General features: G+C 35.8%; 1 protein-coding gene and 1 long non-coding RNA gene across 3 annotated transcripts; both read left to right on the top strand.

Moving 5' to 3' along the window:
* Positions 1-298: 298 nt before the first annotated feature.
* On the top strand, positions 299-1249 carry LOC140038614 (uncharacterized). The gene is made up of 2 exons (XR_011842189.1): positions 299-835; positions 918-1249. It is a non-coding gene; the product is annotated as an uncharacterized lncRNA (long non-coding RNA).
* Positions 1250-8196: 6947 nt separating this feature from the next.
* On the top strand, positions 8197-22677 carry LOC113736259 (protein BLISTER). Of its 2 annotated transcripts, none has more exons than XM_027263147.2 (13): positions 8197-8616; positions 9649-10345; positions 10557-10990; positions 11581-11700; positions 12758-12823; positions 14120-14230; positions 15304-15380; positions 16318-16385; positions 17641-17754; positions 19573-19754; positions 19842-19910; positions 21052-21207; positions 22100-22677. In XM_027263147.2, the coding sequence occupies exons 1-13, from the start codon at positions 8560-8562 to the stop codon at positions 22178-22180; spliced, it is 2232 nt and encodes a 743-aa protein (XP_027118948.1). In that variant the 5' UTR covers positions 8197-8559; the 3' UTR covers positions 22181-22677. The 2 variants fall into 2 exon arrangements, with proteins under 2 accessions (XP_027118948.1, XP_027118949.1); XM_027263148.2 differs by having other exon boundaries at positions 8202-8616; positions 10608-10990.
* The last annotated feature ends 226 nt before the right edge of the window (positions 22678-22903 follow it).

Below are 22903 nucleotides of genomic sequence, written 5' to 3'. Positions count from 1 at the left end.
AACTATGTCTGACACAAGTGCTTTAAATTATCAAAAGTTCAATTCCTTAAATCATGAAAAATTAATTACCAAACACTTTAAAAAAAAATTTAGTGCTTAAAAGTGGGGGTTTTTTTTTTTTTTTTTTTTTTGGATAAATGCATTGCAACCCCAGGGGGAGCTAAATCATGTGGGACATAAGCTGCTTAGAATCGGATATGTATAACCCGAATAAATTTGTGAAGAAAATTGAAAAGTTGAAACCCTCCTTAAAACCATTTAATTGGTTTAAAAGTTTACACCCAGGGAAAATCGCCAATTTAGTCCCTAAACTTTTTTTTTCCGTCAATTTAGTCCCTATATATTATTTCTAGCCAATTGGATCCCTAAACCTATATATCGGTTCCAATCAAGGATCTTTGCAGCGGCGCCACCGTATAATTTCCATTAGGTTCATAATCGTGCAATACAAAAGGGGCATTTTAGGGAATTCCATTCTGGCGCCTTTTCCAATTAAAAAGTAAATCGATGTAAAGCCCAAATCTAGGTACTACCTCTCTTGCACCAAAGAGAGCTGTCCAATTTTTGCAGACCCGCGTAGAAAAAGCACTGTAATTCAATGCATTCGAGAAAGAATTGGGACAAAGCATCCTCAAGCTCAGCCAGTGATCAATTTATTAACACCGTCAAAGGATCAAATGGTTCAGAAACAGGAAACTCGATTTATGAAGGAAACGAGAAATACTACAGTGGAGACAACATCGTGCGATGCTATTGCCAAGAACAATGCCGAATTGTGACTGCTTGGACAGAGGCAAATCCATCAAGAAGGTTTCATGGTTGCAGAAATTATGGGGTAATTTTTTTGTATGTGCATAAAGTTTAGAATTTGTTAAAATATTTCTTGTCTTTTAACTATGAAATGGTGGTAAATGCAGAAACGTGGTGCTTGCAGATTTTTTTTGTGGTATGATCCACCCATACCCCAAAAGATGAAAATATAATGGGTGCACTTTTAAGGGACCTGAGAAGTGTTGAGAGAGAAAACGCAGCATTATTGATTGAAATGAACAAGTTGAAGGCAAAAGTGAAAATATTGTTTATAATTTGTATCTGTTTTGGCGTTTTACTTGTTTTTGTACTTGGAGGCAAGGAAAGGAAGAAACAAGGTTTGCTGGAATTGAAGATGTTGCAGTAGTTTTGAAGAATGTATGGAATTGTATGGTTCATCTGTACTTTAAAATGAAGTAAATACAATTGAGTTTTCATCTATGTTTGACTCTGTTTTGCTTCTGGATTTGTTATTACTCTGTTTTGCATCTGGATTGCTCATGTAAGTTTCTGTGACAAGTTCAATGTTATGCTGACAATGTTGACTGAAGTGGAAGAATTGCAGAAGTGATGGCCATTAAAAAATTGGGTAAACAACAAAAAAGCCCCCTGTGGTTAGGCAATCATACATAAAAACCCCTTGTGGTTTCATATCATACCAGTCGATACCCCGTGGTTTGAATTAACCTGAAAAGTGGACGGAAATCGTCAAATATTCGGCGTGTGTCTTAAACGAACTGCAAAGGCGCGTGCATATGCGAAAAACAGATTTCCACCACAAACTTTCACCTGATATGCCTATTTTAGCCTTCACTCTTTAATAATAAGAGACCAGCTTCCGTTTCTTCTGAGTCTTCATTCAATCTGTTTCCAGATTATTCATTAACTACTGTAGACACCAAATTTTTAGTGTATTTTTATTTATTGTTATTTTTATTTTTCATGCTAGTTTTTATTTACTTTTAGTCTTTTATTTTTGTTTTAAGTCATTTTAGCATAGAATTTATTTTTTTTTAAAAAAAAAAAAAGAGGGAAACCCGCAAGCGGGTTTCAGGCTATTTAACAAATTACTTAAAAAAAAAAAATTTTTTTTACATGCAAGCTGCGTTGAGTTGCACATGCCCATCGGAGGGCCCTAGGATGCCCAGCAAACCTCCCCTCTCATCCTCACCCTTCAGGTGAGGGTTTGAGAGTATGTGTTTGATATAAATAGAACAGAAACGCAGCTTTTAGTCATTTTACATAAGGGGGAAACCCGCAAGCGGGTTTCAGGCAGGCTATTTAACAAATTACTTAAAAAAAAAAAATTTACATGCAAGCTGCGTTCTTCAAAAGGGTATTTTCGTCTATTCACTCAGCTCCGTCTGTTTTGCCGATTTCCGTCCACTTTTCAGATTAATTCAAACCACGGGGTATCGACTGGTATGATATGAAACCACATGGGGCTTTTATGTATGATTGCTTAACCACAGGGGGCTTTTTTGTTGTTTACCCTAAAAAATTGTTGCTCAGTCGAGTCATATGTAGTCATCAACTTGAGTGAATTGCATAAGTGATGACCATTGCTTGAATGAATGCAATATATAGTCATCAGCTTAAAAAAATTGCAGAAGTGATGACCATTGCTTGAATGAATGCAATATATATTCATCAACTTAAAAATATTGCAGAAGTGATGACCATTGCTTGAATGAATGCAATATATAGTCATCGGCTAATACGAACATCTTCAATTGGAACAATGCAATATATAATCAACAACTGATATATCAATTTCTAGCAAAAGTAATCAATTTCCCAAAAGTATATAACTGATTTCAGCTGTACAATTCTCAAAAGTAATCCAAGTCCTACCAGCCAAAAGAACTAGGTTCGGTTGTTGATTAAGGACCACAAAACCAGAGTAGATACAAAAGTGGACAAAAGAAAGCTAGTACAAAAGCTTTCAGATGGATACAAAATTGGACAAAAGACAGCTTTCCATCTATATATCTTCAGCAGCAAACAAAGTAGAACATCTCCAGCTTGCAACTACGTCAGCAGACATCAATTCCATTCTTCTTCACTGGTCATCTTGCTCATCAAGTATCCTATGAGCCTATAAATGCATGTCTAGTGAGAAACACAAGAACAATAGTAACACTGAAACAACCATCCTTCTACTCACAACAATAGTAACAATAGTAAGTAAAAAACTCACTCTGAGTTTTCTTCTACTCACAACAGCCATCCTTTTTCGCCAAGATTGTGCTTGACTACAAGTGCAAGTACGTTTGCTCTGGCCTGGAATATGACAAAAATAACAACACATAGTCCTTTTCTTTGGCCTCTGTGAGCTTTTAGTCGGTGCACTGAGTTGTACATCAATTTCTTCAGCAATTTCAGTAGCTTGCACTTCATTAAATAACCAAAACCAAATAAACAACAACAAAAGTATTACTAATCCAAGAAAAGAAAGAACTGAATGAACTTCATTACACTTGAACCTTACCAGAAACATGATCAGCATCTTCTTGCACCATACCAGAAATATGATTATCATCTTCTTGAACTATACCAGAAACATGATCAACATCTTCTTGAACCATACCAGAAACATGATCAGCATCGTCTTGATCCATACCAGAAACATGATCAATATCTTCTTCTCCTTTGGCAACCATTGGGCAGGTTCTAGCATTGTGACCAAGCACCTTACACTTTGAGCACTTGTTAATGTTCAAAGGTGGTCTTCTTTCACTGCTGTTATCTCCTTTAACATTCAGTTGGCATTTTCTTTTAGTGTGACCCTTCTGATGACACTTTGAGCAAGTCATCCGTGTGACACCCTTCCTGGATAGCTTTGTACAACCTCTAGAATCAGGCCTTGGCTCATCAGATTCTCTCCTTCTTGCCTTTTTAGGCCTTCCAGGCAGCTTCAACTTCTTTGGTGCACACATAGGGACGTTTTTAGATCTCTTCCAGTTATTAGGTCCATTAATTGGACCAATAGCTGGCTCATAAGCTTTCAGATAAGCATCTCTAGAATAACATTGGTGCACTAGACTTTCTGGTGCAGCTCCAGTCAATGCAATGCAACCAACAGCATGAGAGCAAGGTAAACCAGTCAACTCCCACTTTCTGCATGTACAAGTCATTGCCTTTAAATCAACAACAAATGTACTCCCATACATAGGTGTCACCTCAAATCTGGATTCATCAGACCACCTAGCAATACTTGATCTAGAGTCCTCCTTAATCTTTTCAAGTTTTTTTTGAATTTTTGGGCAGATAACATCATTTCTTTTTCTCATCCACTCTCTTTTTGTTCTCAATCTTTCCATTAGGTATATCCTAATATTTTCTAACATACCAAGGATGGGCTTTTCTCTTGCCTCTAATATCACAGAATTAAAGCTCTCACATACATTATTAAGAAGTATGTCACACTTGCAAGTAGTCCTAAAATGTGACCTTGACCAATGGTTGGGTGATGTGTTATCAACCAGCCATTGGTATGCACTCTCATCATATTGCCTCAATCCCTCCATTTCAGCTTCAAACTTATTAACATATGAGCTCCTTGCACATGCCCAAAACATTCCCTTAATAGTTTCACCAGGATGGTGCTTCTTAAAATTGTTGTGTAGATGTCTAACGCAATGTCTGTGCTCCACTCCTGGAATAATTTCTTGGATTGCAGAACCCAATCCCTGATGTTGAAATTACAAAAAAAAAAAAAGTTCACAAATTAGTATAAACTCACATTTTTTTGCAACAGTAGTATTATTAGAAAACATAAATGTTCACCTTCTGCCTGTCACTAATAAATGTCCATCTTTTCTGGTCATGGATTTTAAGATCAAACTTTAAGAACTCGATGAACCATTTCCAAGACATCTTGTTTTCAGTCTCCACAATTGCATAGGCAATAGGATAGATGCAATCATTAGCATCAAGACCTACAGCAGTCAAGAGTACTCCCGGGTGTGGTCCTCTTAGGTGGCAGCCATCAACACCAAGTATAGGGCGGCAACCTTCCTTAAAACCTTTTTTCAAGGCTGCAAAACAAATATACAACCTCTGGAATCTTTCTTTTCCACTATCCTCATCAACCTCTGTCTCGACATGCACTGTGGAACCTGGATTTGAGTTCAATAATTCCTCACAGTAGTCCCAAATCCTTGTGTATTGTTGCTGATACTTCCCTTGAATCAGGATTTTGGCTTTTGCAAAGGTCTTGTAGACTTGATCCTTTGTGATATTCACATTCAACTCCTTATGCACCTTCTCTTTAAATGCACCAACTGTAACTTTTCTATTCATGCGCAAAAACTCCATGTAATATCTAGCCAAAAAACCAGAGTTCGCATGTTTGTGATGGAAAGTTCTACCACACTGATGTTGTGGTCCCATTGTTCTAATTACGAATGCATCAGAATCTGGTTCTTTTGCAGCATAAGTAAACCACATGCATTGTTTATTCTTGCATTTTGCCCTGATTCTTTTATGGTCATTTTTCTCCCAAGTATGCTCCTTACCCCACTGCACAGAATATAATTCAACAGCTCTCTTAAAGAGCATCTTTGTGTCAAACAGTAAACCAACAAACAATTTAGGTTTCTGCATGTCAACTTCTGGCCTAAATCTCACATATTTCGGCTTACTTCTTGAAGTGTTTTCATCTGAGGAATCATGGCAACTGTGTAACTCCTCTGTGTTTATGGAATCTGATTCCTCTTGGACAGGAATTTGGTCCCCGTCATAAACATCAAAATGCAAGTCAGCAGCAAGACTTTCTTTTACTTTTGCTTGTTCTTGCCTATGTGATTGTACTGGTACTTTCTTCTCTTCAGCATTTGGTATACCAGCTTTCCCTCCAACACCAACATTACATATGACATTCTGGCCATCAATTGCATTGTCAACAGTAGTACTACAATGATTAAATATTATGTCATCCTCATCTTTACTAAAATCGTAGTCACTATCATGAAATCCTTCACCATCATCACCTGACTCAGATTCTGCCTCATTTTTAGCCTCAGCACCATCCTCTTCTTCAGTTTCAGGACCTCTCCGTTTACCATTGTTCAATTCTTGGACGGGAACATGAACTGGAAGTTCTTCATTCCCAATGAAGTCATCAAATGTGATGTCCACATTCCATAAATCCTCATTTTCCTTCTTAGTTTCACTTTCAACAGGTGAGGAGTTCTTCAAACCAAGATCTATGGATCTAATATGAAAGTCATATACAACATAAACTTCAACTTTTCCAGTTTGTTTACCTATGGCAACCATGTCTATTACATCATCTTCACCATCTATCTGCCTAAGTCTCAACCCACCATTTTCAGTTGGGATTCTATACCTATAGTTAGCATCTGCATGACACCCAAGTAAGTAGCCAAAACCTCTGACAGCAGCCATATTAATTTTTTCGGCCAAAACCCCCTCAAAAAGCTCCATGCTACCACCCAAATATTTTGTTTCTGGTTTTTCAAAATATGCCCCACCATAGTAGACATACAGAGTAAACTCAGCCGACTCAGCACCTGTTTCATTTTCAAACAAATTAAATTAATTTACACCACAATCTAGTAGTTTACAAGCACATGATTTAGGGTACCATTGTCTACCTTTTTCACAACATGAAAGCAACATTACACATTAAACTTAAGGGATAGGGACCACATGAACCCATCTCTACAAACAACGACAAAAAAAATAACCTAAACAAATTCCCGACCATCAGTTGCAGTAAAATGTTTGCTAGTTAACATAAGATAACCCCACCAACCATGATTATGCTATTAACTTAACAAAACAGACAGCATTATAGTCCTTAAACTTACTTGCTTTTCTTGACTTCCTCTCCTCAACATTGCTCCTTTCCTGCATATTGTCCCCCACTGCCTCCATCATTTGCTTTCTTATGCCCTCCGATTCCTTATTTAACACGATTTGCTTTGATTTTATTTAGCAGATCATCGACTCAAGCCCTGGATTTTGTCCAAGACATTTTTTGTTTTCATTTTGGATTTTTGGGTGTGTATTTATCGCAGACTTGTTTCGTTTACTTTTTAATTGGAAAAGGCGCCAGAATGGAATTCCCTAAAATGCCCCTTTTGTATTGCACGATTATGAACCTAATGGAAATTATACGGTGGCGCCGCTGCAAAGATCCTTGATTGGAACCGATATATAGGTTTAGGGATCCAATTGGCTAGAAATAATATATAGGGACTAAATTGACGGAAAAAAAAAGTTTAGGGACTAAATTGGCGATTTTCCCTTTACACCCATTTATGGACGAAAAGTTGAAACCCATTTAAACCGGTTTAGAGCTCCAACCTGATGGAAGCCAGCCCCGTATCTGTCACCTTCCAAACCTCACCAACCGAATCGATAATTTTACACGTGTCCTCTTAGCTTGCCTTCTAATGCGTCACAATCTTAGCTCACCGTAACCAACAGGTATGTGTAACACCCTCGAATCTAAGAGTACTAGTATATTACCTAAATCATAAGGGATAATTGCAGTTATCATCCTTTATGTTTACTGTATTTTGTTTTTCAGCTCACTTGTATTCGTTTAACATTTTTAAGTTCATATATTTGTACTAATTGTAACTAAGGCCTTGTTTGGATTGCTATTTCTTTGGAGTTTTTACAAAAAAATATACTGTAATAATTTAATGTATGTGAGATAAGAGGATAATTGAAAAATGTGTTCACGAAAAATATAAAAATTTTATGAGAAAAATGCCTTTCCAAACAGACTCTAAGTTTTTCATTTTTAAACTTTAACACATTTGATCTTTTTCAAAGAGTCTAAGATGACTCAGTAAGTTGTTTGTTGTCCTCCAACAATGATAGATAAATTAGCAAATATGCATATGATCAAAATTTTAACTAATAGAGTTTATATTTAGAATGCCAAAACGAATGAGAGTTGAATAATAAATGTTTAAAATGAGTAAAGTCAATATTCTTCAATTTGAATTGTTTATGTGACGCATGTAAATTCGTTTTTCAAGAAATAACATGCGTACAACTCATGGTATAATCATACCTGGTCAATTCATTATTGTAGTACATAAGGGAAAAATAAGATAAAATCAAGAAAAAAATTAAAAATTTTCATTTTTAAGAATACACATAGGACAATTCAATTATTGCCTCCCATAGAATTTCCTCCTTATAATGCTCATGTCTAAAAAAAATTTGTTGAACAAAAAACAACAAATGTTTTGGAATGAAACATTATGGACTAAAATGGAACTAGTATTGAACGTAAGGGACTAAAAGTGAAATTCATGACCAGCCACCAGGGACGGGAAAAAAAAGCAAGCCGGAAAAAAAAAGAAGAAATAAATGTACAAACATTACCGGAAAATTAAGAAATGGAGAGAGAACAGGAGATCTGCTCGAACAAATAAACCGAAAAAGGAAAAAGAAAAAGGAACTCTCTCTCTCCGATCAGATCGGATTCGAAAATTTCACGGTTTTTACCCTTTTGCCAGAATTCTGATTTCAAAATTTTGAAATCTTTGGGTGAAAATTCGACCGTTTTTCTGTTCAAAAGAACAATTTATTTTTCGGAATTTACTCGTACCTGAATGTATTTGTATATACACATTTGATTTGATCGTCGTGGTAATATTTGAAACTAGGGTTGCTCTCAAATTCAAGGTTTTTGATAGGGATATAGAAGGGGGAAGGTGGAAGTGGTAAGGGGAAGATTTTTGGAATTGAAGAATTTGAATGGCGTCGGCGCAGGTTATGAGAAAGCAAGACCATTTGGAAGCTGGAAAAAGAAAGGTGCCAAATTTGTTTAATTTCTTAGTTAAAATTTTTGGATTTCCAATTGGGTTTGCTACTTGCTTGAAGTTACATTGTTTCTCTGGATATATTTTCTGGGATTATATTTGTTGGAAGGTGGATGATGGCTGATTCAATAATGGTAGTTTAAAGATTGTGGTAGCATTTTCAATTTGAATTTATTGATCTAGCTGCATATGTGCTTGTTTATCTTGTATTTTGGGAGATTATGGTTCTTTAGGTGTCTATATCATCTGTTGCAGCGTGTAACTGGTGCTCACAAATAGGAAGACTAAAGCCAATTAAACCTTGCATTGCGTATGTAGCCCATTAACTAAGATTTTTTTGGTCCACGTTTTAAAGTTTCAGAAAAAGTTCCATTCCTGCCGACACCATCCCACATTTGCTTGGCTACTTCTTCCCTCCTCTTCTATGCTTCTAGATTTTAGCAAAAGTTGGAAAAAGAAATATACTAACATGGGTGCTCTAAAGAGTTCTTTTTGAATAATATCATACTAGAAACGAGAAACTTAGGCTGTCAAAAGAAGTATTTTTTGATACGGTCAAGATGGAGTTTTTTGTTTTGAAGTCATAGCTTGTTTTGTTAGCTAAACAGCCAGGTTTTCCACTTCGTTTTGTTGGTCGTTGCTTGGTACTAGACCACAAGACAAGTCTTGGCACAGCTCCTTTATGTTGTGGGCATCAAGGGATTGTTGTGTGGAGTAACTTTCCTATCTAAGGGGAAGAGTTATAAAAAATATAGAAATATATACTCAGGCAATAGTGGGTTTGTTGTTCAGTGGATTTGTTCTTGCTACTTCTTGTTCAGTGACCTGTGTGGTAAAGGTTAAGGAATATACTGGTTGGAATGAAATTTCTTATGCATTTCAAATTTTTTCAGATGTTGTCTAGCCCTTGTTAAATAGTTTATCATAGTAAATGGCAAATTTAAAGGAATCTTGTTATATAGAAAAGTAGGATACAAACTGTGATGTTTTGATCACTCTGACTACCTTATTTATTGCCTCACAGCTAGAGGAGTTCCGTAAAAAAAAAGCTGCTGAAAGGTCCAAAAAGACTACCTCTGTTACCCAAATTAACACCTCTGATGGGGGGTCCCATGAGAAGCAACTTTCGGATTCTGAACGTGTACGGCTTGTTGATTCTGATGTAGCTGGTACATCTGATGCAGTTGGAGCAGCTGTTTCAGAACCTTCTGGTGTAGTAATTAACAAAGATAGCAAAGAAACTGAGGCATCCCAGAAAAGTAGCTTTACTTTTTCTCATGATGAAAGTGCAAACCTTCCTCCTGTAAATGAATTTGCAGTTAACACTTTTGTACCATTGCATTCTCAGTCATCAGACAAAGAATTTAGAGGTGATGACACTTCACAACTTAATGCGGATTATGGCCCACAAAACAAAAAAGGAATTGATGGAGCCTTAGACAGCACATCATCTGGAGTTGCAATAGATCAAACTTTTGCTCTTCATCTGCCATCTGAGAACATTGGCAGTACTTCAAGACCCTTTGGTTATGATGGGTTGTATGATACCTTGTCTAGTAACAGTGATAGTTACTTGAAAGATCTCTCAGTAACTAATTCTAAAAGGTCTCATTCTTTCACTGCAAATGGCTTTCCTGAGGATTCTGGAACTGTTTTTCTACCTGAAAACTCAGGTTATGGGAATCACATGTTTAGCAACCATATGTCCTCATCTTTTGGAGGTAATTCCATTGTTGTTTAATTGGTTTTGTGTCGATGCATTCTTGTGATTTTATAACACATAATTGAAATATCCATTGCTCTTGACTACCTAGAACTTTTCTTGTAAAATGGATGGTTGTTTTCTGACAAAGCTGTCTAAGGCTTTTTGTTTTTCAATGGAAGTCTCCATGCAGTCCACAATGAGTAATAGTCACTACTTTTCTTTTGTAGTGGAGAAGATGGGCGCTTATGACTATAATAATTTCATGGTTTCTGGTCTAGGAGAGAGCAAGTTTAATAGCGGCTCAGCTCAGTTGTCTGGTGCCAATAATTTATCTCCATGGAGCTCATCAAATTATAGGCAACAAACTCTATCCTCAGAAACTAATGTCAGGAGGTCTCGTCCATCTTTCCTTGATTCCATCAATATATCACGAGGTCCTTCTGCATCGCCTCCTATGTCTGGACCAAAGGTTGAGCTACTTGGTTCAAAAGTACACCCAGAGGACACTTTAAGCTCGTATCCTGCACAGAACTCAACACAATCTTCCGTTGCTTTGGGTAATGGGGCGGACATGTTCAAGCAAGTTATGGACAAAGGCTTGGATAATAGACAAGAGCTTTATCCACGGAAACAAGATGAAGATTTTGCTGCGCTAGAACAGGTTTTTAGTGTTTTCTTCCCTCTTTTTTGTATTGCTGAACATTACTTCATCTATACATTCATTATGTGGGCGCTCATTTTCATTCTATTTTGTCCTTTTGGGTTATGCTGCAGTAGCTTTTCTAAGTAATCATTTTCTATTTAAAACTGGGTAGATAAAGGGAGATCAAATTGGAAGGCTTAACCTTTGATCTATTTTAGAGTTTTTGTTTGAAGCATGTAAAGGACATTTTGGGTTAGGTTTTGGTTGGAGTCTATGTTTTCTTTTGTGACTGATACATGTATACCTTTGTTGTGGTCTGTTTTTTAGAGGTACATGCTAGTTGAAGAACAATTGGAGATGGATAAATTGATATACTTGTTCATATACCAAAATTAGATGTAAGTGTACATGGGCAGTGAATTGCATGAGATGATTGTATACTGCTGTGGCACATGTGCTAATTGCGATTTACCAATTGATGAAAGTAGCCATGGAAGTTGCATTGAAATGTAACTGTAGTATGGATTAAAGTGGAATGGACTCAGGCTTTTCTGGTGACATTCTAACATTATTTTCTTTTCTGTTTTCACTATCTTCTCGATTTTCAGCATATTGAAGATTTAACACAAGAGAAATTTTCTTTGCAACGTGCGCTTGATGCTTCACGAGCTTTGGCAGAGTCCTTGGCTGCTGAAAATTCAGCTCTTACAGATAACTATAATCAACAGGTTATTTCTTGTCAAACCTGTGCGTTTTGACTTTTGTGTCTATTTGTAGAAATTGTTCTTTCAAGTACACGCTACTTTTCTTTAAAAATTGTGTGTATGCTTATGTGATTGTAAGTATGTTTCTTAGATTTGTTTGGTCAATGTCTCTTATTCAACTACATGTTCTGATTAAGCTTGTACAGCCTGGATAAGAATAAGTTACTGACTGTTTTTCTTGCTTGCATATTTTATTGATGGTTTACTTATGATGCTTTTACTGACTCTTTTATGTGTATGCTTTACTTATTGTGCCTCTGTTACTTTACATCTCTTTGCATATTGTATCCTCAAAATTCAAATTTTTTACTTGGAAGATCTCTAGAAAAATTTGATTGTTATTAGTTTTTCTTTATCATCAGTAAGGTTTTGGAGTCTTTGTTACAATGCCTGCATAGGAGGCAGCCCAACATAGCTTCTATATTGGTTGTTAATTATTAGCCTTCTGGAGAATTGATAGTGAGAATGACAGGAAAGACAGATTAAAAATCTCCTTTGGCTCTTGAAGGGACAAAGGTGGGGCAGTCTTTGTTGTTATTAAATACTGGATTGGTGTTGTGTTAAGGGGTATAGTTTTGGTTGTGCTACTATTTTGGTGGTGTCCACCGCAATATTTAGAATAATTTTTCTGGCTGATGATGTGGTTCAATCCCTATGTATAGCAGCCTTATAGTTTTGATAGAAGGTAGATCATTTTGGGGTGTTTTTTGTCCTCTTTTTTATCTTCAAGTTGGTTTGACGCTGACAAATGCAACTGTTATAAATCATAAGGAATGTTAAGTGCAGTTGTGATCGACTATTTTCTAGTGTATTGATTTTGGGACTATCTATAAATGGACTTTGTAAAATTCCATTCACGGTGCTGTGGGTTTTGTTTGTATTGTATTTTTTTTTTTAAATTTCAATTTATATGTTATTAATTTTTATTATTCCCACTGGCCATTTTCATTTTATTGTATCCATTTTGAACTTTCGATGTCACCTGTGTTTTTGGCTTAAAAGACTTGTTCTTTCTGTCCAGGGAAGTGCTGTGAACCAACTAAAATCTGACATGGAGAAGTTACAAGAGGAAATTAGAGCCAATCTGGTTAGCATTTGTAGTTTAATGTCCTTGCCTCTACTGAGTTATTCTATGCTGCTGAATATTACGTTTTCTTTTTCAATTATATCAGAAATTACTCTGCTTCATAAACAACATCATTACCATACAGCTTCAGAGTCTCACACTTTCTGGGGCCATTTGCATTGCATCTTCTATTGTTAGATTTTGTAACAATATGAGGATAAACCGATGGAGTTATTCATAAACTGCTTACGTGCTGTTGTCCAAAAACTTGACCATAAACATGGTTACCTTGATGTAAAATACAACTAAGATTATCTTACAAGCAATTTTGATGCTGGATTTATACTTTTATTGCATTTTTCCCGTACAATTGGTGTGGCTGAATGTTAAAAGATGGGACTAAATTTTAATGAAGTTGGGTTTTGGCTAGTTCATGACCAGTTCTTGCAGTATTTGATTCTTTCATTTTTGAGAGTGTATATTTCTCTAAATTTTTAAGCTTAATTCAATTTTTGGGTAGATATTTGGCTTTTGAACAATATTAAGGAAATTTAGCAATGTGCAAAAGTAAATTGGAACAAAGTTCTCCTCATAATCTTTTGGCATCATTTAAGTCATAAAGAATAACCGTGTCTTCCTTTGGACATAAAGGTCGGCATGGAAATGTTAGCAAGTAATCTGTATAGTGGTGGGTTTCTCTGAAAGTTCTTGAGATGTAATTACCAGCTTAGGTAGATTCTGGCAATTAACAGGAACAGAGTGACAATGAAGCTGATACTAAGGGTGTTTTTCTCATCAATGTGGTTTTGTATTTACTCCATGCTCATTATATGCATAAAATTAACTTCTCTGATATGATTATTTTTTGATTGCTGATACAACCCTAGGGCATTTGATTGAGATTTTGTTATTAATTAGACACAACCTCAATTCGAGGGCTTCCATGATTTGCTTTACTGGGATGTCTGACATGTGTGGCAATAACTCAAACCTTGAGCCAAGGTCAACATTACCAGCCACCGTCACTGAAGCTTGTGTAACCTCTAGGGAATAACATCTATTGACTTAGTTGACTGGCCATAATTCCACGCATCAGGAGTTTATGAAGGGAACTGTTTCTATTTTCGATTTAGGGTCCAAAACAGGTTTGATAACTAGGTTTGAATAATTTTTGTTTCCCATTTTTTTGCTTTCGACCTAGGGATTGCAACCATCTGTTCTGTCATCATTGTATGATGGATAATATGATATCAACTTCTTGTACATTCTTTCTTCAGGTGTATAATTTTTATTTCTGAAAATAATTTCTCTTCGTAGGTGGAGCTGGAAGCTGTGAGAATAGAATATGGAAACGCACAATTGGAATGTAATGCAGCAGATGAGCGTGCCAGGTTATTGGCATCTGAAGTTATAGGGTTGGAAGAGAAGGTATTTTTTATTTATCTTATGGCAATAATTTGCCAGGTTACATATATTCTTAGGTCCTTTTGATGATAGGAAAGCACGGCAGTGGTAAAATATAGACTAGGTACTCAGTATAAAGTAATCTCTCTACTAGTGTAATAATTTGAACAGGTGATTGCTGCACAGGGCTAATTTTATTTTTTCATTGGCTGTTTGATTTTGATTATATACAATGACGTGTGTTGTTATCTTGATGCTCAATATTTTGATACAAAAAAAGGAAATTAGGTGTCTCTTGTGGTCTGTGTAATGGGTGTTGTAGTTTTGAAGAGGATGTAACAAAAAGTGAATCACTTTTGATTAGAGACGCTTTTATCCATTTCCCTAATTTTGAACTTCTTTTTCAGTCTTTGGAATGCTGTCTTCAATAGATGCTGAGTAATAGGACTCAAATTTGTCATTGTTCTTTTTTTTTTTTTCTTTTAAATCAAGTTAGAAGATATCATGCTCATGGCTCTGCGAAATTTTAATGGTCATTTAAGGCAATCTTTGAAATATACTTCTGCGGTGGACTGACATTATTGAAGGTATTATGCAAATAAATAAACACCTGATTATCTGATAAAGATTTCTGATGTGATAACCTCTAATTAGACCCTAATTTGAGAGAATTATGTGAGCATTATATCTCAAGTCGGAAGAGAGTTTTTTGACATCAGGTTTGGTGTTGGAATTGCACTTCTTCTTACCAGTGACTTCTTTGTTTTAGATGGACCTTTGGATATTTACTCAACTATGTAGATTCACTTTCCTTGTAAATGGATGATAAATGCCAGTGAACTGTCTGTTTCTTTCAGAATTTAGTCTGGAAAAAGAAAAAATTCTGTACTTTTTGGAGAATTTCCTGATAGTGTCCTTGTTTTATCTTGTTGAGAATAGCCTGCAGTGGGAAGATGATTTTTATTTTGTCTAGAGTGCTGCCTAACATCAAGGGTTTTGAATTTGTTACTCTGTATATGTTTATATGGCCTGGTGAACAACTTCTTGTGATATTGTGAACCTTTTGGTGATATAAATTTGCTTATTCATTTGTCTAGGCTCTTCGATTGAGGTCTAATGAGCTAAAACTGGAGAGACAGCTGGAGGAGTCACAAGCTGAAATTTCTTCTTTCAAGTATGAATTTCACATTTGGGTGTTGATAATGAGTGTCTTTTTTTTTTTGGGGGGGGGGGGGGTTGTTATATTACCTGATCTGCAAATGTATAAATGATTTATTGACAAATTTAATGTTAAAAAAGTTGCTATATCTTCTGAACAAAAATGATAGTTACTTTATGATAGTTTTCTTTCAGTATAACACAAGGAGTTTGACTGGGTTAGTTTTTGGCCAACAATGAGAAGAATGTTCAATATTGTTTTTCCTTGCTTCTGATATTTCTTGCTTGTATCTGAAACTTCAGTTGAAAAATTTTTATATCAGAGGTTTGAATAAACTTGCAAGTTCAAATTGATTTTTGCTTAAAATGTTATATATGTCACTGGATGAAGCTTGTAATTGGTCATATTATGTAGTTTTATTTTCTATATCTAATGTGGAAGATCTGCTAATTCCTTGTGTAAAGGTGAAGAAAAGCATATGTAGTGGGTAAAGGTTTTTGTGGAGTTGTAATGAGATAAAAGACTTGCATATCTAGGATCCATAGATGTTTTATGTTTTTGGCAGGTAGGATTAGTTTGGATAAAGTATAAAATTTGTGTGTTTTTCAGACTCTTATGGATTCTGACGCTTTTTAATTGCCCATATTGGCTCTGGGTGTTGCAATTTACCATCTGCTTGACTGTTAGAGATTTATGCAAAGGTCATAACAGCATAGATTTGTGATTTTTAAGGCTGCTGCCTGTTTTTCTTATCTTTTAAAATTTCTTTGTCTGGTGGTTTATGTGTAAAATGTCTTTCTTCCACATAACTGGCCCTGACATTGATGTTACATGGGCTGCATGGTCAAAGTGAATTGATGCCTTTAACGTACATGAATTGATCTTTCTTGGCATTTTTTTTACATTAAATATCAGACATTTTTAAAAAAAGTTTCCTAATTGGATTATGCAGGAAGAAAATGTCAAGCCTTGAGAAGGACCGTCAGGATCTGCAATCGACGATTGCTGCATTACAAGAAGGTAAGGCCTAACCTTCTATGGTATATGTCCTTATCATTGCATCCACATTAATTTTTCCTTCTCATGAAATTACTCTGTAGTGCCTTGTAAATCTTGCAGAATTTCACAAATAAATGCTGTACATGCCTATGAGTTCTGGCAGGACAACACCTAGAATTGCTGCAAACAAGATGATTTATTAAAAATTTTCTTCTACTTACAGAGCTTGTTAAATATCACTCTGTTTTTATGTGACTAGCTAGACATAAAACTTACTAGTAGTGGTTGCTCTTCTGCTCTAGCATTGTCTGAAGAAAAAGTCCAACAATCTTTTTAAAGGTAATACTGGGAAAGATGTTGAACCTGGCATGTTCTGGACTTTTATTTAAGTAGTTGTGAAACAGTTTTCTGATTTAATAATTTGAAGGCTAGGTGGTTGTGTAGTGTCAATGAATCAATTTATGACTTTATTTTGCATACTTGTAGCACATGATTTGCTCATTCAACACAAAGTTTAATTTTTGTAAGCTGAGATAAGCTTGAGTTTGTTTGGTCCACCATTCCTGCTTTTTTGGACAGCTATATTACACACACTCTCTTTTCTTGGTTATGACAAAATCTATATAGACGGGTCGTTTGCAGGAACACCTTTGTATGTTGAATTCACCAGTTCATAAATTTGCATTTGCCTGGCAATATTTTGTCCATGTTTTTCTTCTTTCTATGCGCCAATTTTTGTGTCATTTGTTGATTGGGCATGATTATAGCATTGAGATTGCTTTCAAAGACTAGGCAATGATAAGCATCTCATAAACCATGCAGTGAAAAGAAATTTTACTTTGATGGAAATTCTTGCTAGGATTGCTTGAACTCATAGTAGTTCTGTTTGCATGAAGGTTAAATGATCATATACTCTGCAGAATGTGCTGTATGTGATACTGTAAAGAATTCACAGTATATCTGGTTGAAATCTGATATATTTGATGCATAACAAATTGATGTGGTGGCCCATAACATTCAAGAGTATGGTATTGGAAATTCCATAAGCTTCACTAAATATTCTGTTCTTGAATCTTTGCCAAGTCAAATTTATCAGTGGAGATTGCTGTTGGTTGCTGGGTTTTTTGATGTATCCAGAGTCATTCTAAGTTATTTCCATGAAATTTGCCACTTATGTTCGTGAAGTATAACCTATAAACTCGTATGTCAATTTGACTTACTCCACATGACATATTTTAGACTTCTTTTTTACTATATTTAAATTTCTCTTGGACAGAAAAGAAACTGTTGCAGTCCAAGCTACGAAAAGCATCTGGAAGTGGTAAGGCTGTTGAGGTTAGCAAGAGCCCAACTAGTAAGAAAGATGTTTCAACCTCGACAGAAGATCTTGGTATGTTATTCTGACACTTTTCTTATCTATGAAAGAATGGATGTATATGTTTTCGTGTTTGAGTTGTATCCGCGGCTTTATTGATCCTTTTGCTGTTTGTGGCTGTTGGCATAACACAAAACCCATTAACTGAAATCCTTGTGCAATATGTCATATATTTTATTTCAATTTGCCATTGGTGTTGAAACCATTTTCAGGTACCCTGTTTTTCAATTACAAGAAGGTATTGGAAGCTATGATACTTTGATATCTTTCTGCCTGTAGCACTTTATGATGTATGTTTATCTTTCCTTTACAATTAATTTGTCGATCTCCATCAAAGGCATAATTAAAATTGATCCAGAGCCTAACCAATTCAAAAAACCAATTTGTCGAACCAAGGTGTGTACATCACAGACACTTCAATAATCGACATCCGTTCATTGACTCATCTGGCTGTGCATCAGGTTAAAGAAAAAGATATGCTTTTTTTTTTGTCTGCTTTATGCATTGAATAATTTCTCCACACTGTCAATTTGGTGGACCATTTATAGGCTGTGCTGGCACTCCCATCAAAAACTGTTCCAAGCCTCCAATGAGCTTTGTTTGTATTTTCAAGCATGCCATCCTATTGGATCAACAAGCTTACATATTAAAGAAATTAAATATTACAAATTGTTATCTGTTTGTTCTCATTCGGAAAGCTGAATGAGGTAAGTGCAAGCCTCAGCACCATTTGGACAATCATGATCTTGGAGGTTTTAGTTTTAGTCAAATAGATTTGCCATGTGTAATGGCAGGTAGACTTAGATCTGCTTAGTTTCATGCAACAACATGGCAGCAGGGCAGGATTTTTATATTTCAGAAAATTTACCATCCAACATTCTTAACATTATTTCCCTGGTCTATATCTTAGACATCATTGACTGGGTTTTTTTACCCAACCCTGCTCTATAATGCACCTTATTTTGATCTATAGAACAGCTTCTACACATAAATTTCCCTGCATTAATATTTTTTTCCTTATCCTATTTGATCTTATCCTATTTGATCTACATACTGTCTAGCACTTATAGAAAGACCCAACCCATGACAGCGGGTATGAGGAATTTTCTGATCAACAGTTAAATGTTAATTGAAATGGTATAAGGCATTGTTTGTGGTAGACATCTCTTCATTTTTTTTTTAAGTTTTGAAGAAGGTTTTTGGGGGAGGAGGAGGGGGAGGGGGGGAGGAGAAGAAGGGGATCATATACTCACTGAAAGCTGCAGTGGGTTCTGAATTTCTCTTCTTCACACCAAAAGGTCTAAAGAGACAAGGGTGGATCCTGTTGTGTTCCAATTAGCTCAGATTGAAATTGTCGTCCAATTCTTCAACTTTCATCTCTCTCCCCTGTGCACTTGAACATTTAGTATTCTAATACTCCAAGTCTGATTCCTTTCCTTTGCCTACTTCAATGTGGAGTAAATCCATCACGGGCTCCTAATTTATAAAAAGGTGGGGAGATTTGGGCTCTGTAGGAATTCTCTTTTCTACCTAGAATGGGTTTATGCATTGGCTTTTTATTTTCAATGCTGTTTACTGTGGTTTTTACTTCAAATGATTGATTGTTTAAACAGGGGCAGTCACTATTTTAAGAACTATGTAACTCTGTTGCTAGTATTTTCCTATGACTGGATCTTACTAGGACTATTTTTCTATAGGTGGCTTTATAAATTATCCGAAGGGGATGCTCTGTTTCCTTGTACTCCTTGAATAACTATTTCTGACTCCCTTTCCTTTTGTTTGTCTAGACTTTCTTTTCATGTTATTATTTCCAAAAATATATTATCTCTTCAGGTGAAAACCACGACGTAGATACCAGCACCAGCACTTCTAATATGGAAGGCAATCATGGAAATGATTCTTCCAGCATTCCACTTCTGCATGATAACAGGGATTTCAACCTTCAAGATTTATCTTTGGCTATTCCTCCTGACCAGACAAGAATGATTGAGAACATTAACACATTAATTTCAGAGGTTGACTTCTGTAGTTTGTCTCCTTTTATTGTATAGATGCTTTTCAGTTTTGCTCTTTAATCTTATGTGGCACTTCTGTAACTGCAGTTAACCTTGGAAAAAGAAGAGTTGGCACAAGCCTTGTTTGTTGAATCGTCTCAAAGCTCTAAGCTTAAGGTATTACTCTCCAACCAGATCATAATGGTTACATTGTCAAAAAACATCGTCAAACATGCTTAGAAGCAAATAGTTGTAGTGTTATAATCGGACCGTATAGTGGTTGGTGGAGTGGGGTGGAAGTATGGAAAGGAAGGTTACAGAACATTAAATTTGATTATTTGTGGGATCAGTGAAGTTTGAAATAATAGGTAAAGCTAGGTACCTGACCCTCTATACTGTAACAGAGGGTCATATCAATCTTATTCCTAAGATGACTTAGACCATATATCTCACGATGACATGTTTTTCAAACTCTCGCTTGGGCAATTATGGAAGTTGGCTTAGAAGGCTATGGATCTCTTCTTTATCTCTGTCATCACATAGTTCACTCAAAATCTCCTCCTCTTGATGTACGTTTATAAATACATGCACGTAAATAAAACTCATTTGAAGAGGTAAGGTAGTGTTCTGAAACTTAGTTATCTCCTGTCGAGAAATGTTGTTATGTCTAGTGGAGTTTGAAAATAAAATAAAAAAAATGACAGTAGGAGTCTGCCAATGATTCAACTTTGCTGAAAAATCATTTTGATGGTTGAGGCATTTTGGATACCTAGCCTAGATGAGTGCCTCTCCCCCCCAACCCCAACAAACGAGTGTTTAACAAGTGTACTAGGCATCTTAGAGCTCTGCAAAGCCTTTGCTGCTATTCATTTCATCGGCAACTTCATTTTGTCACCAGCAATAGGGAAAAAAGGTTCTGCATAATGCCCTGAAAAGAATTAGTTTAAGTTGGGCCAAACGGTAGTTGATGGAATTAACTAGCTAAAGGAATGTCTTTTTTAACTAAATGTTATAAATTTTTTTTTTGTCTACGGTGATAGGTGAGTTTTTGATGCTTCCATCTATTGCTTGTTTTCTAACTCGTGTAACTAATACAAAACATTCCAAAAAGTTTTTAAAATAGAAAGTTGCCACAATTGCTTTAGGGCATTTGAGGTTACAAGTATACTTTGTTTTTTAATTATTTTTTCCTTGAGGTTACAAGCATACTAAAGCATATTGTAGTTGCATGAAACTGTGTTATCATAGAGATTCCTTCTTGGTGCTGCATTTGAAGATTCCTCTGTAAAATTTGATTGTTGGACTTGTCTCACTGAAGGACTTGAATAAGGAGTTAACTCGAAAACTTGAAGTTCAAACTCAAAGATTAGAGCTTTTGACTGCCCAGAGTATGGTGAATGACGTTATCCCAGTAAGACAACCTGATACTCGTACAGTGAACGATAATATTCCATATGCAGATGAAGGAGATGAGGTACTTAATCTATTTCCTTCATTCAGCTTCCTTAGACATTTCAGTTACTCCAGCTCTATGATTTTATTTTTAGGAGTCTTCTGATTATAATACCTTTATGGTGGAAGGATTGATTTGAGTCTTATTTACTCATCCTACTGATATTGTGGTAGTGATACTTATTTAATTCAAATTCTACTCAAATTGTCAGGGTTGGGCTTAACCTTTGGTAATTAATTAGTTTTGGACATTTCATTTGGACTGGCAGATATAAGCTTGTAGGTTGGGCATTCTCAGTTGTGATTTGCTAATTAGAGGGAAAGGATGATCCTTAACAGTAGTATTTCTATGAACACCTTTTCCAAAATGGGATCATGTGATTAAAATCTACTCGTGTTTTAAATGTTGTCTTCTGCTCTATGATCTCTTCTCCTTGAATTATGCTCTGTTCTCTCTGGTTTTTTATCTCAATTTTTGGTTTATGTTTTGGTGCCTACTGAAATTTCAAATAAGAAATTTGTCTCATCTGGTATGAGGGGTAAGGGTAGACAAAGCATCAGTAGACTAAGAAGCCTATTTAAATAGATAGCCACTATGGAAACCTTTCAGATAGATGAGTCATAAGCTCTATATGTGTTAAGGCAATGAAATTTGTTACTTATAATTACAAGTAAATGGACTGCTATTTATGTTGAGGAGCTGCTAGATACTGGCTAATTTAGTTTTGCTTTACTCACATGATAAAATTTGAAGCAAGTCCTTGATCCTCGAATATTTTCCTTCCATAATATCAGCCAAATTAGTCCATCTTGATAGCTACTAGAATTTCTTTTTTGTGGTCAAATTTTTTTTTTTTGCTGATTCATTTGTTGGACTCTTCGAATTAATTTGCTGATTCCTTTGTCTGGAATAGGTGGTGGAAAGGGTATTGGGATGGATTATGAAGCTCTTTCCTGGAGGGCCATCAAGGCGGCGAAGTAGCAAGCTACTTTGACTTTCCAGTGGACACTTTCTTAGTTGGGGCTTCTAGCAGATGTGTTTTGGTTCAAACACAATCAAATTTTTGTACAAGATGACGGTTGCAGTTGTATATTGTGAGTGACCGATATAGTCCATTCTTTTGTCTCAGAAAGACAATGGTGTTGTTGGTAATATTGGGAAATGCTATTGTCACTTCTTGAAAGAGTTGGCAATAAAGATAGACGCTCATTTTAAATCTACAGATGGGTCTATGAAAAGCTATTGGGTGCATCGATTGTGAACCACAAGGTAAACATTTGAAACAGGTGTTAGAAAGATAGATGTTAGTGCAGGAACGTGAGATTGTATCATAATTTTGTTACAGTTGAAAAGGAAGAAAGGCAAATGTACTTGGTTCTTTTGGAGAAAGTGACTTGTATTCTTTATTCTTCCAGTTACAGTTCTATTTGTAGTTTGTTACACTTACTGAAAGATTAAATGCCAATATATGAAAGAAAGAACATTTGAGAATTTCAGATCTCCTTAGAGATCTTAGATTGTACATGGACTCGTTATCAGGTTTTCTCTCTGCTTTCCCTCCTTTTGTTGAACTTGAAGCTGGACACATCTATTCTGAGAATACAGAGCAGACCTCTTCCTGCCCCAGCCCCCAACCCTTGAGCAGATTTTCTTTATGTTACGCCCTTGCTAAGGGGCAACTTTTGTTCAGTAGATTCATGTAAACTTTCCCCCCATC

Source organism: Coffea arabica, chromosome 3e, assembly GCF_036785885.1.
Source record: "Coffea arabica cultivar ET-39 chromosome 3e, Coffea Arabica ET-39 HiFi, whole genome shotgun sequence".
Lineage (NCBI taxonomy): Eukaryota > Viridiplantae > Streptophyta > Magnoliopsida > Gentianales > Rubiaceae > Coffea > Coffea arabica.
The sequence above is the reverse complement of the archived record's forward strand: the minus strand, read 5'-3'. Positions and strand labels throughout refer to the sequence as shown.